Source organism: Leptonotus elevatus, chromosome 20 (assembly GCF_054856555.1).
Source record: "Leptonotus elevatus isolate MCC_2025b chromosome 20, RoL_Lele_1.0, whole genome shotgun sequence".
NCBI classification, from domain to species: Eukaryota; Metazoa; Chordata; class Actinopteri; order Syngnathiformes; family Syngnathidae; genus Leptonotus; species Leptonotus elevatus.
Genome location: NC_141258.1, coordinates 2,969,310 through 2,984,157, shown reverse-complemented (window position 1 = coordinate 2,984,157; position 14,848 = coordinate 2,969,310). Strand labels below are relative to the sequence as shown.

At 45.1% G+C, this 14,848-nt stretch overlaps 2 protein-coding genes across 3 annotated transcripts in view; both read left to right on the top strand.

Annotated features, from left to right (window-relative positions):
* Positions 1 to 1,346: 1,346 nt before the first annotated feature.
* pdk2a (pyruvate dehydrogenase kinase 2a) lies at positions 1,347 to 7,777 on the top strand. The gene is made up of 11 exons (XM_086064980.1): positions 1,347 to 1,568; positions 1,926 to 2,067; positions 2,451 to 2,522; positions 3,247 to 3,431; positions 3,514 to 3,603; positions 4,096 to 4,173; positions 4,801 to 4,877; positions 4,970 to 5,065; positions 6,007 to 6,117; positions 6,197 to 6,310; positions 7,150 to 7,777. The coding sequence occupies exons 1-11, from the start codon at positions 1,451 to 1,453 to the stop codon at positions 7,291 to 7,293; spliced, it is 1,227 nt and encodes a 408-aa protein (XP_085921106.1). The 5' UTR covers positions 1,347 to 1,450; the 3' UTR covers positions 7,294 to 7,777.
* Positions 7,778 to 9,990: 2,213 nt separating this feature from the next.
* Positions 9,991 to 14,848, top strand: part of myo1d (myosin 1D) — a 38,665-nt gene continuing 33,807 nt past the window's right edge. For both annotated transcript variants that reach the window (XR_015091612.1, XM_086064040.1), the window contains exon 1: positions 9,991 to 10,368. Coding sequence is in view for 1 of the 2 variants with exons in the window: in XM_086064040.1 (XP_085920166.1) it covers positions 10,274 to 10,368 (95 nt within the window). In the remaining variant the exon portion in view is untranslated. The remainder of the gene's footprint in view (positions 10,369 to 14,848) is intronic.

Below are 14,848 nucleotides of genomic sequence, written 5' to 3'. Positions count from 1 at the left end.
ATAATCAAAATGTTTTAGTATGACTGTTTACATGAGTTATAAAAAAAACCCTTTTGAGGGAAACAACAAAAATGATTAAGGCACCTTGACTTGAACCCAAAACGTTACATGACATTGATTACACGAGCCCGTGTGCGCAACTCATGTTCCGATGAACAACAACAAGGCGGCGGCTTTGTGAGGACAATCCCGACTCAGCAGCAGCTTACATAACGGGAGTGCGCGATGTCGAGCGGGGCACGTTGTTCCCTGACAGAAGCATTTTTGTTCAAAACCAACGCTGGCAAACTTCCACGGAATCCTCTACCGGGGAGGCCGATTGGTAGACGGACCAACCGCTGCTGCCTTTTAAACCCAGGAGGTCAAATAGAGGAAGTGTTTCCTTGCATCTCAGTTACTTGTTTCAAGGCCTGCAGATGACGCCACAATACAAAAAAAAAACACAGAGAGATAAAGTCAACAGCAGTTGAGGTCTTGATTGGCTGGTTGATGTATTATTATTTTTTTAATATATATATATAGTATTGATGGTTTCTATAATTGCAATGTGATAGTGGGCGGATTAAACCCCCACTGAAGGCATCCTGCCACTGTTGAATGTGAATGGCGTCACAAAATGTATGTCAGCTCCTGGAGGCACGTCTGCTAACGCAAACAAGAAAAACAAGAGTTGCCAGTTGTAAAAATCAGCCTGTGTCTTCTTTTGAATGGGGCGTAAATAGTCACAAAGAACCCCCACTCTTTGAAGCAGGCTTAGTCACTATCCCTAGCGAATAGAGATGCCACAAAATGCTCCTTATGCACACGTAATGTGCGTTACTGAGATTTTGCACTGCATATTTAGTTTGTTTAGTGCAGTTTTTATGTTTTCTCAAATCTTCAAACACAAACTTGATAGTTGCACCCCATTTTCGTTACATCTGCACCATACAACGAAAATAAAAGCTTTCTATTCCATTCTAGATGGCGTTATGCGAAATTGCGCGTGTCAAACGCGAATATGCGGGGGTTCACAGTACTTTGTCACGTCCCTGAATAACAGAAGTAGGGCAAAGGTGCTACAAGTCCACTGTCCAGGCGGACATAAAACGAACCATGCCACGCAGCTCCCATTGGCTCAACCGGAAGATAAATAGACAGCGCAAACCCCGCCCTTCGGCTTCTATTGGCCCAACTGGGGTGTAAATACAAATCTCGCCACCTATTGGCTACTCGCCATTAGTGTCCTGCGTTTTCTTTCCGAAGCGGAGCTAACAACAAACCCCGCTCCCCGGCTCCTATTGGCTCTCTTGGGGAAATAAATCACAAACTCACCCCCTTATTGGCTACCCGCCGTTTGTCCCCGCCCACTTATTTTAGGGGAGCTTCATCTGCTGTGGCGACTGGCGAGCTTACTGCAGCCCGAACTAGCAGTCACATTTGGCGGCTGTGACCTTCCACGGCATCAAACATGAAGTTCGTTCGCTTTATTATGAAAAACGCCGCGCTGGCGAGTGTTCCCAAACACATCGAGCACTTCTCCAAATTTTCCCCTTCGCCGCTCTCCATGAAGCAGTTTCTGGACTTCGGTGAGTGTCGGAAATGCATGCAAACGAACGCGGCCAAATTACGTTGTTATAGTATTATCATAGCATTGGATGTTTTATTTCTTTCTTTATTTTTTTTAAATGGGTGTCATTCAATTTAATGTTGGGATGGATGCGCCGCAGTTGGCCGGCCTTGCATGCACGCTGGTCACTTGCATACAATATTGCGTCAGATATGGACCCGTCGGGAAAGAGAAAGGTCTCAGGAATTTCTTATACATTTTTTAAATAAAAAATAAAAATAGTGACTAGTCGTAGACTCGCCGTCCCCAGATGCTACTAAAACTGCAGCCATAAATTCGGAATGCTTGGATGATGTTTGGTCGCGTGTCCATCCAGGATCCATCAACGCCTGCGAGAAAACATCGTTTGCCTTCTTGAGGCAGGAACTGCCAGTGCGGCTGTCCAACATCATGAAGGAGATCAACCTGCTGCCCGACAAGCTGCTCACGACACCCTCCGTGCAAACGGTGCAAGGCTGGTGAGTGTTTGTTTTGGGATAAATGCTGTAAAGGCCACGCATGGCCGGCAGGATGTTCTTCTTCTTCTCCTTCCCCCTCATATGACACTCGATGTCTGAAAATATGTTAACGAGGCAAAGCATATGCCGCGCATGTCCACTTATGTCACATGCTCAAGATAACAACGACCCCCTTTCACCAAGTTGTGCTCGCTCCAGCCGGATCTGCGCGTACTAATGGGGGAGGCGGGTTCGAGGAGGGCGAGGGGGGACACGGGGTGGGGGTTTCCTTCTCAGCTGTGAACTTTAGCCCACTTTCTCCTCACGTGTCTGTGTTTTGCTGCCCTGCATTGGTTATTCTATATTGTTATGACCAAATGTGCGTGTGGCGCGTGTGCTGTCAGGTACATCCAAAGTTTGATGGAAATCCTCGACTTCCTCCACAAGAACCCGGACGACCACAAAGTCCTTGAAGAGTAAGTTAAATTTCTTCCATGACCTCAAAACTTATTTCGAATCGTCTTTCCCCATTTCAAAGAATGGAAACCAAAATATTTTTATTTTTTTATTTTTTTAATAAGGTCAAATAGCACTCGATAACAATTGTACTTTATAAAAACTGCATATCTTAATTAGGATGAAAATAATTAAACAGTTAGCGCATTATGATTGCTATATCATGCTTTGGCCACCAGGAGGCATTATAATTGTCATGATGCAGACACAAAGGTTGAAAAAAAGTATTGCTCGTACTTGTGTTGTTATTTTTTGTTGATTTGTTGTTTCTTGCTCCAAACAACAACTATTTTACATTAACCTAAGTTGACTTTTCTTAGGCACAGCTATGTGTGCTTTAAAAGAAAATGAGTGTGTAATTCTTTTTTTTCTTTTTTTCTTTTTGTTGTTCAGACTTGTTCAATATTTGCCAAACATTTTCTTATTGTAATATGAGTTGAATTAAGTTCACTGCCACCACCTCATATCTTGAAAAACTAGAAGTCGTATCTTAAGGCACCAATTGACATGGAAATGAGTGACTTTGATATTTCTAATAATGTTCTAGCGAGAAAGAAAAACAACAAATTCAGCTGGCAAAATACATGCTGTGGTAAAAAAAAGCTTGTTTGATATCAAAGGGGGGGCAAAAAAAAAAAAGATGACGTCACATAATTTCCCCCCCCCTCACCCTCGTCTGTCCAGGTTCGTGGAGGCCCTGGTGACCATCCGGAACCGCCACAACGACGTGGTCCCCACCATGGCTCAGGGCGTCATGGAGTACAAGGAAGTCTTCCCGCAGGATGCCATCACCAACCAGAACATCCAGTACTTCCTGGACCGCTTCTACATGAGCCGCATCTCCATCCGCATGCTCATCAACCAGCACAGTGCGTAACCGCGACGACGGGGGGGGGCCCACCTCGGTGCAAGTCCCGGCCGTATTGAAAGATCTTCTTTGTCTTTGGCCAGCTCTGATTTTTGACGGCACCACCAACCCCGTGCACCCCAACACCATCGGCAGCATCGACCCGCACTGCCAGGTGGGCGACGTGGTGCAGGGTAAATGTTGCTTTTCTTATTCCAGTTTTGTCCCGAATAAGGGGCCGAGGTATGCCGCAAATAACAAAAAAAAAAAAAAATCTAATCACCTATATTAGTGTTTCTCAGACTTTTCATTAACGTCTTAAAAAAAAAAAAAAACACCATCATGATCAACATTAAAATACAGGAGTGTTAAAAACGGGACAAGTTGTGACTAAAAAGTGTATTTTTTTTTAATTATTGTAAGCCAATGTAACATGATGCAAAGTTTTAATATTAACCTGCGTTTCAATAAGATATTTTGTCAAAACTACTTGGATACACAATTCAAATGTCTTGCGAATTAAATGTTTAAAAATCTTTCACATGCCACGAGCTGGGGAAAAAAAAAATGTAACAGTGAACCATGAATATGACTATTAAGACGACGGTGTTATTATGACCGTTATTTGATGGGCAAGCAACGTGCGTGTAAAAAAAAACCCGAATTCTTTGCTTTTTGTGTTTCAGACGCCTTCCACAGCGCCAAGATGCTGTGCGAGCAGTACTACCTGCGCTCGCCTCCGCTCGTTCTGCAAGAGATCAACAGTGAGTGCAATGTGCGCTACTCGCGTCCAATTCCCATTCACGTCATTTCTCGGTGGTTAAAGGCGGATGGGCCGCCTCGCGTTATTATTATTCATTAAGTTATTCATCCATTTTTTCAATGAGATGATATTGTGTCGTGAATTCGATTTTGGTGCATCCATTATTCATTATTGCAATGTTACAGTTTGTGAAGCGTATATGGGGTGAGGTTCGGGTTGGAGTTAACATATCAGTACACCTTGTGAGGAATCGTCAGGACATGCTCAAATCTGTCTACGATATTCATCACTTGCTTGATTGTAATTACGTGGGAACATGTTTAGTCCGGCGCCGAAGGCTGGCATGCCTTTTTTTGATCAAACAGGAAAATTGGCTTAAAAGTGAACATTCCTGATAAGGGATCAAATGTAAGAATAAACAGCGCGAGCCTCGCTTGTGTACACACTCAATGCAAAGTGTCCCCCCCGCCCCCCCCGCCGCCGCCGCCGCCGCTATGTTCAGCAGCACTCAAGCCGAAGTAATGGCCGAGCGGGCCGGATAAATATTGACGGAGATAAGCAGCCCGGCGTGGAAAATGCGCACAAGTGGGCGCTGGCATTGAAACGGCGATTGTTTTTCCCCGCGCAGTCAAGAAGACGCAGCAGCCTATCGGCATCGTGTATGTGCCGTCGCACTTGTACCACATGCTGTTCGAGCTCTTCAAGGTGAGACGGCGACAACACGTGCACAAATACTTCTTTTTTTTTCTTCTTTTTTTTTTAATGATTCTTCCTTTGATTGTTGTCACCATGACCAGAACGCCATGAGGGCGACCATCGAGACGCACGAGAACAGCGAGCTGCCGGCCATCCAGGTGCTGGTGTCCCTCGGGGGAGAGGACATGTCCATTAAGGTGTGCAGTGCAGTATGTTAGGATTTGGGTGACGCGGCCTTAGTATTACTGGCATGGCCGCATTAGAGCGCCTCGTTGTCTGCCGTGAGTGCACGCGGAAAAACACGGAAGAGCAATGAGGAGGGGAATTGTTTTTTGTTTTTATTTAAAGCTACTGGGCGCAGAAAATTGAATTTCGAATCGCTACAGTGAATATTTTCACAAGTGCCTGTTTCGGAATAAGAAAGATGCTAGATGAAGTAGTAATTTTTGTAATAATTCAAATTTGTCTTTTTTTGTGGTGTGTCAAGATATATTTATTTTTAATTTAAGGGATTCTAAAATAAAATCGGATTTCTCATAATAGGTTAGTGATATTTTTTAATCAATATATATATATATATATATATATATATAAAAAAAAGAAACGCAAATGACAATGATGTTATCCATAGGATTTTTCCTTCTGGGATTTGCTTTATTAATCCAGAAACCAAACACAGGTTTAAAGTTCTTTCTTCTTCTTCTAGTATTAACAGGAACTAATTAAATCAACAAAAATGTCATCTAAATAAAAGGTGCTGCTTCCATACAAAAAAAACAAAAACAAAATATTTTCTCCCAGAACATGTCAACACAATCCTCCATCCGGTATGTTTAGTATTTCAGGCCAGGTAGGTGCCAAATTTGAATCCAAATTTTTGCCAAGCAAGATAAACCCGTCGACAACATCGGGCTTTGTGCGTGTCTGGTTACAATCCAATTCCACACCCTTCGCTGAAAAAAAGATAAGCATTTTGTAGGCTACAGATTTGTTAAGACGAACAGTGTAAAAAAAAAAGATGGCTGTTCTTCACCACAAGCATATCTCTTCTTCAGCGTCGCCATGGCGACAAGTGACATAACAAAAGAGAGTATCAACTCAAACCGTTGTTCAACGTCCTTCTCTCCTTTCCCGGCAGGTGAGCGACAAGGGCGGCGGCGTTCCCTTCCGCCGGATCGACAACCTCTTCAGCTACATGTACTCCACCGCCCCCGCGCCGCAGATCGGAGAGCACGCCCGGCCGCCGCTGGTGGGTCCGCAACGTTACGCAACAATAGCGGTAGCAAACAGGAGCGTGTTGTTTGAACGACAGCCATCCTTGTGCGCAGGCCGGCTTTGGCTACGGGCTTCCCATCTCGCGGCTCTACGCCAAGTACTTCCAGGGCGACCTGCAGCTCTACTCCATGGAGGGTCACGGAACCGACGCCGTCATCTACTTGAAGGTAAGATGAAGCCACGTGCACAAAAACGCTCCATATTTACTTTATTGCAGTCACATGACATTATGATACATTTTTTATTCAAATGGGGGGGAAAAAACATGTTCGGATTCACGGAATTCCAATTCATTTCAATGGGGATTATTTCATAAATGGAACTAAGACAGGAAGTCCATATTTGGGCCTAGCGGGCGGGATCACAGTGAGCTCAATGACCTTCATTGTTAGGACATGTCCCGCTTTGTTCAAACGTGTCAGAACTGGTTCTGGATCACCGGAAGTATGACGTCATAGGAAGTCCATATTTTGGCAAAGGGTGCAGGGTCGAAAGTATGGTGTCATAGGAAGTCCATATTTGGGCATACGGGGGCGGAAGTATGACCTCATATGACATGTGCCCATATTTGGGTGAAAGGGGTTGACCGGAAGTGACGTCATCCTTTGGTAAGTTCCCAGAGGGGGCGGGACTCTGACCGGAAGTGAAGGGCTGGACCGGAAGGGGCATCATCAATCAAACCATTTTGACAGAAGCGGCATTGTCATATTCTCTTTTGAACTAGGTCATGGAACGAGTTGAACCAGTGTCAAACTCATTTTTACGGGCCCGCATTGTGGTTATGGCTTCCGCCAGACCACCATTAAGACTGTTAAACCATATAAATGTATATCGTCACATCATAGTTTTATATATACGGGCCTCATAAGATGACCTGGTGGGCCGGGCCTTATGTTTGACACCGATGAGTTCGACTCATGGCGCAAGTCGCCCGAACACGACTAAAACGCGAAATTTTCTGCGTAGCACGACGGCCACATTTTGAGTTCCGTGTCATGTGCGTCAGGCGCTGTCGACGGACTCCATCGAGCGGCTCCCGGTGTACAACAAGACGGCGCTGAGGAACTACAAAGTGAGCCAGGAGGTGGACGACTGGTGCATCCCCAGCAGAGAACCTCTGGACCTGAGCAACTACAAGGTGGCCAAGTGAAGCCGCGTCCTGTCCGTTCAAACACCCCCCTGCTACCCCGCCCTGAAAAAGTCCTCCTGAAGGCCTTTTGCACGACCCCTCCCCCCTCCCCTCCCTGCCATCATGGACCAATCAGACAAGTGCCTGCTCTCACTTCAGTCTTAGCAGTAGCATGTTGTTTTTGTCAGGGACGATCGGAGGATGTTAAAAAAAAAAAAAAAGTCTCGTGAGAGGCCGACAAGCGGAGCTGTCCCGAGCGGCTCCCCAGCATGTTGTCGGTTCGGAATGAGGAAGGAAAGGTACTGACCACCCCACAATACTCCCACCCAAAGGATCATATGTGAATGACTTGGAAATTCCAAGTTGGAATTGTTTGTTTACTCCATTCTTGTGTGCATCTTGGAACAAACATCAGTCATGTGACATCCTTGCCATCAGAACATCATCAGCAAACAGTGTGCATTATTATTATTATTATCATCATCATCAGAGGTGGCAAATCCAGGTCCCGAAAGTTAAAACCCTGCCACAGTTTGGCTTTAGCCCCTGATGCTAGCTAGCTAGCTCCCTAGTTAGCTCCCATGGTGCTTGTTTCTCTTTTAGGGAGCTAGCTAGCTAGCATCAGGGGCTAAAGCCAAACTGTGGCAGGGTTTATACTTTCTGGACCTGGACCTGGATTTTACACCTCTGATTATTATTATTATTATTATTATTATCAGACATGTCTAGTCAATCTCATCGATATTGTGTGAAATGTTATTTTTACAAGTTTATTCCCAGCTTGAAGTGATTGTAAATACTGTAAATATGATACATAAGTTAGTATTAAAAAAAAAAAAGAAAGAAGAAGACCCAAGGGTGTCTGTTTGTCCCACCACGACTACCTACAGTGAAATAGATGGAAATTGAGTCTAATCTTTGTGTATCACTAAATTCTCGAGTAACTTAACTATTCGAGTGGTCTACATGTTGGTCATTATTACTACAACCAGTGTCAATTAATAGTGAGCATTAGAGTAAATAGCAAGAAAAAAAACATGGAAAAGTTGGTGGCAGTTTATCAGTTTTTTAAAAAAGTTTTTTTTATTTTGAATTTTGGGGGGGGTTATGAGTGTAAATTCTGCACAGATTTTCACTCTTCATGGGCCAAGCTCAGTCCATTTCCACTGCATTCGACGTTTCATTATCTTTGTAAAGGCGGCGTTTTTGACCCGCCTCTCATCGGGGGTTCTTAACGGCGTGTCATCCTGACCACATGCAGTGCGGATGACGCGCTTCAACAGATCGCTGCTGCTCTTACTGGCAGCGCAGCACGCGTCCCCCGCCATCTGCCCAGCCGGGGCGTTCGAGGGATGAGCAAATGTCAAGCGAGGCTCACTTTACGGTCGCTACCTTGCGGGGCCAACGCGGCATCGATCATTCAGCCGGCTGTGTCATCCATCTTCGCAGATGCTGATCGTTGCTCTTCTGCAGGACCAAAAAAAGAACACGTCGCAGGTGAGGAGAAGCGTGTGAAAGTGGAGACGGTGATTCCTGGTGATGACACATAAACACAAACACACACACACACAGTGAGTAAGTGTGAAGCCGCATAAATGTCATCTCGAGCGTGACCGCAGATGGTCGTCTCCTCCTCCTGGTTGCTGTCATCTTTTTTTGCGCGGGACCGAGCAGAGTTGGGAGGCAGATGGAGCATAAAAAGTTCATCTATTATGCAACTGAAGTCCTGGCAAATGCCAGCGAGGAAAACTCCTGCCACGCTGAGATTGTAAAGTGTGAGGTGTTTTTTTTTTGTTTGTTTTTTTTGGGGTGCAGATTTAAAAGTACATCCTGGTCCGATGAAACCAAATTTGACCTTTCAGGCCATATTTCCCAAAATGTACACAAGTGTGGTCATCACCAAACTATAACACAATTCCTACAATGTTTTTCTTCTGCTGGAATTGGGGCATTGGACAAAGTGGAGGCAATTATGAACAGTTTGGAATGACTGTGAATGCACAAAACTGCTTCTGTAGAAAAAAAAATAAGTCAGCCAAAGACTACTAGAACATTTAAAACATCTTTGGGGTTATTCAAAGGCTCCTTAAATGGTGGCAGGTGTGCGCTGACTGCCATTTAGCATGGAACATTTGGTTAATTCTTAATACAACTACATCTCAGTTACAAAAGAGTGTCCATTACAGTATACCTAAATTGTACTTTTTTAGTACAGCTCACTGTATTTAACTTCCAAAGTCAGTACAATATATTTAATCCTATGTTTATTTTTAAACCGTTAATTTGAGAACCACTAGAGGACAGTCTTGAGTCAGTTTTGAGTCATTTGGAGGATTTTCCTCTCTTGTCCACCAGATGGCGCAATTGCACCGACATTGACTCGACGCAACAAGTTTGTTGCTGATCCAGTAGTTTTTTTTTTTTACTTCTTGCCCATCCAGCTGATGACCGCTGAAAGTCTGAGGGAAAATCCCTCATTTTTCCTTGTATGGTCACAGGCAAAAGTGGTTACAGCCCCCATTTCTCCTCCCACAGCGGCGTGGTCCACTTCTCAGTCATCGCCAAAGTATGAAGCATGGACTGGGAATGAAATGGTGGTTTATATAGAAGAGAATGTCGTTTGGAAAAAAAAATAAAAAACAAACACCCGCTTTCGTGAAGGGGCGTGGCTTGAAGTGAGCAAGCTGCATTCCTATTGGCTGTGAGAGTCTCCGGACAACACGAGGCGGGACAGCCCGTCCGGCTCGAGCTTGTGTGTGCCAGTGACGGAACAAGGATGCGATTGTAACTTGACATGAACACTTAACAACACGAGGGAGAGGAGAAAATTAAACAACATTTTTTTGTCACAGACTAGTAGTTGCTCGTTCGGAAATGAGCGAGAAGAAAGTTGGCGTCGAGCAGTGACGAGCAAAAGGAGGAGGAGGCGTCGAGACGGCTCACCTGGAGACGGACGTCAGGGCTTCGAGAAGGAAACTCCCAAGCCACCCCGGGAAAGACGATGGCCGAACACGAGAGCCTCGAGTTCGGGATGGCCGACTTTGTGCTTCTGGACAACGTGTCCATGGAGGACTTCATGGCCAACCTCAAGCTGAGGTGAGCGGCCTTATCTTTGGTTATCGCTGCGACAGGTGCGACAGGTCAACGTAAACCCGCCAAAAGGTGCATTTGTGGGTGCCCAGGTGGTAGTGTGACGTCGTAAAGGAGCGACCCCCTGAAGTTTGACGTCATAAAGGCATATTTTGATTGACAGCTTTACCATGTGGCTTTGATGTCGTCCGTGGCAGCATATTCCTCGTATTTAATCATTGTCATTTAATAAAACTAATAACGGTTTAAATTATTGTTGTTAGAACCCATGTTTTAAAAGGAAGTCTACTGTTATTTCCCCCCAAAAATATTTCTAATTTCTTAACTTTTAGGAAAAGCAAATTGACATTATTGCAATGTCATTTATCTATGACTTTTGACTTGAATAACGCTGCCTTGCCTTAGATTTTGAACCCATTAACATTTTAAAATTCTACAAAAAAAATACTTGAATATAATATATATAATAAAAAAATACTACTACTGTACTGCACCTCCATTTGCTCTCATATTCGGTTGTACAGGTAAGGCAAGGCCAACTTTGCAAAAATATTTGTGGCTTGGAAGCACATGCCTCTCGGTACAAAAGTTTCCAACGACAATAAATCACTGCTTTTGCAACGTATACACGGGTGGCTATGCCTTTTGACACTGTTCGGCGCGATTTGACTTTGTGATTTGCCTTCCATCGCTTGCAAAAGCGGCAGCCTGGTCCACTATATTATTATTTAAAAATAATGTAGACCTAGTTTTAAGCCAGTTTTTCGGGTGACAGTCATCTGACCAGCGTGAGTAAAACTGTGGCTACCACTAATGCTAGTTGAACTTACCAAAACAACAAAAATTGCAGAACTTTGAATATAATATAATATTATGGTATGTATTGTGTTATATTAATTTGATTTAAAAATCTAATCATGGACAGAACTGTGAGTCAGTACATCAAGATGTATAGAATCTTAACTTTGGTGTATCGTTACAGTCCAAGAGATTACTTAAAATACCCCAACAATTAATGGGCAGCTTGTGGGATTTGTACCCGGCAAGTTGATATATTAAGAAGAGCTTGACGGTGTTTTCCCAGACAGCGCGCACAGTAGCCAGACGGCTAGCGGGCCAACATTGGGCCTCATTTTCCCGCCTCTTGCCAGTTTCTGTCTGCTTGTTTTCCCCTCAGCTCGGTCCGGAGATGGCGTGTGCGGATTGTTATTTGCTGAGGGCGTCACCAAGCAGGAGTGCTACAACCCCCCCCCCCCCTTCCCACCCCACCCCCTCCTCCCCGTATTCCCAGCATGTGTTTGAGGGACCCGGGGGCATTGGTGAAGATGCAGCCCAGTGGTTCAGGTCTGGTGACAATCTAGACGGGAGTTGGGCCCGGAGACGAGTTTTGGTTCACACCCAAGCCTAAATTGAGGGACTCCAACCTCCGAATAACTTTTCTGCCGAGCGTTCCCGTCACTCCACGCCCGCCATGTTGCTTTGGAAAAAGATGGTTTCTGAGGGTGCAGCGGTGCCCGCTCCTCTGGGACAGATGGCCGGCAGGATAAGGGTTCTCTTTCCTGATTGGATGCCGGTCTGAATGTCTTTATAAGGCAGCGGCCTGCAAAGCAAATAATTACAGGATCGGCTGTTTGTTTTAGTCTTGCAGGAAGTCCCGGGAAGGGGGCGGGGCCGGCTGCGTCTGGCACAAGTACACTCCACCAACCAGAAGCCACCAAGGTTTCTACAACATACTCTCACTTGCTCTTCCAGTTAAATGACATTTTTCAACAAGTGCGATTTGGCCTTCTGAGAGGCTGGAGTGATTTGACCTTTGAACTGTGGAGGGTTTAGAAAACAGGAAGGAAAGCGAAAGCCGGCGTTTCCTCCTGACCGTGTTGTGTTGCTCCTCATGTTTCAAGAGTTTCCTCTCACTGTTTTAAGGACCACCTTCCGCTTTCATCTTCGTCGTCATGTGACACGGGCGGGTTGTTTTTTGCACTTTGGACCAAAATCAAAACATTTTTTTCTATCTAATGTTGGCATTGCCTGCTCTCAAACAAAAGTAGGGCTTGCCGAATGAAGTAGAAGACATTTCGGAACAAAGTCCAGCATGACCTTCGTCTTTCCTTTTCATCCTGCGCAGGGGCAATCAATGTGAGCATGCGACACAGGCGAGGTTTGCCCTTTTGTACGTCTTATCAGTCAAAGCAGCACTGTTTACTTTCTCCTTTGGGCGCCCCTCGGCAATAAAAATCCAACCGACCAGAGCCCTGATAGCTTTTTTACGAGCCGCCCGCAATATACCGGCGCTACAACCTGCTTGATAAAGTCAGGATTTGGGCATATTCTCAATGTCGGTTGAGAACGCAGTCTGGGCTCGCCTGGAGATTTCCTGCCTCTCCTCGACAACAGACGGTTTATTTGCCCGGCGGGCCCGCTCGCCTGCGATCGTCCAGTCTCGCCGCAAGAATTTCCATACGAGCCTGTGTAATCGGAACCACATTACCGTCCTTATGTAAACACTCGCCGTGCTGGTGTTGTGTTATTCTGCAGCCCCCCCCCCCACCCCAACCAAAGCCCAAACCTCCTCTGCAAATAAGTAGAGCAACTCTCGCGGACGCCTCATTTGTGGGAGGGGGGAGGCTACAAAACACTTACACTACCTTCACTGGATTGGCTTCTCTTACGTCACTTAGATTTGACAAAACTGCACTCGAAGTGCCTCGGGGGGTGGGGGCAGAATCAGGCCATATTCCAGATGTCAGGGGTGACTAGTTGCATACCAGGTTCCTGTTTGAAGAGGAAGTCAAACCCCCATTTTTTTTGACAATAATATGTTCTATGCAGCCCCACTCGTCTAAATATGGTTAATATTGCATTAGTGGAACATGAGTTAAGCAGCAAAATCCCAGCCGTTTTGATCCATCTCACGGGGCGGCCATTTTGCCATTTGCTGTCGACTAACGGTGACATCATTGTTGCTCAGGTAACAACCAATCACAGCCCAGCTTCAGAAAACGGGTTAGCTGTGATTGGTCGTTGCCTGAGCCCTGAGTAACTGATGTCATCTTCAGTCGACAGCAGGTGGTAAAATGGCCGCCTCCTGAGATGGATAAAAACAGCTGGATTTTGCTTCATAACTCTTATTCCACAAATGTATTATTAATCAGAATGTCGTGTTTAGACGAGTGAGGTCACACATAACATATTATTGTCAAGGAATGTTTAAGGTTGACTTCCACTTGAACCGAATGCGAGAAATTAGAAAAATGTTTTAAGGCACAATTTCAACATTTCTATTTTGATGGAATTGTCAAAAAATATATCAAATCTATCAGGAAGCCAGCCATGTTGGATGGAAGCTGCCATTTTCATTTTGGGTGCATTTTAGGGGCTCGTACATTGACAACCCAGAAGCAGCTAATCTATACAGTACAGTTGAAGCCAATTTGAGCGATAATACACATTTTTGTATGTATATGTCATCTCTATTAGTGGGATATGGATTTTTATATTTAATATATTTGAATGGCGTAGGAAAAGCTTACACATGTATTCGAAAATGCTTCTGTACGCTGATGCGACACTTCTTCACTGAAGCCTTCTTGTTCTTGACATGATGTCATTATGTAGTTGTGTCGGGAGGGGGTGGGGGGGGCTGGATAGGATACGAGTTGCTGACTCAGCACGCACACACGCTCTTGCTCCCCTCAGGGAGCGTGTAATTATTATTCAATTTAGTCCGCTGATCCTTTCTGGCTCTTGATTTGCGATTTCTGGGACTTTGCCCCAAAACAGCTCCGTGAGTCACTACTTCTTTCTGGAAGCAGCCATTTTGTTTTTCACCTTCTTTTTTTTCCCCCCTACACTTCAATGGAAACATCAGCTTTTACATCATGACCCCACCCACCTTCCCCAGAAGATTGTTGTCTTATTGAACCCGCTTATTTATTGTGTTGTGGGGTGTGTGAGTCATTGGATCCGTTTACCCGCAGCTCCTGTTCTCCCACGAACACATTAGAGCCGAAGTGTTCCCTGTGCACAGCTGGAGATGGCGTTTTTTTTTTTTTTTGACGAGTATCACGTGCCATCCGGCGGCATCCGCGGCGGGTGGGCGGAGATCAGCTTTAAGCCCCCTCGGTCTCAAAACAAGAGCGACTGTGATGAAGTGGAACACACACAGATTATCTCCTCGCTCTTTATAATGCCTGCCATGACCCTGAAGGTGAAAGCGTTGGCACACACGCGCGGGAGGAACGCACGCCAACGTGGACCAAAAACAAAAGTATTGGGACAATCAATCAATCAAAAAAAAGTCAAAACGCCTGTTTTGGAGATGCGTAGGAAAATGATGCAGGCTGCAAATAAGAGAATGGCTGTTCTTGTACGGAGAGTCAAAAAAAGGTTGCGCTTCACAAAGAGAGAAAGACAAGAGCAGAGCGCGCGCACACAGAACCGCACGCCGCAGTTTGGCTTGGGCGGATCTTTTTTATGGTCAACTTTT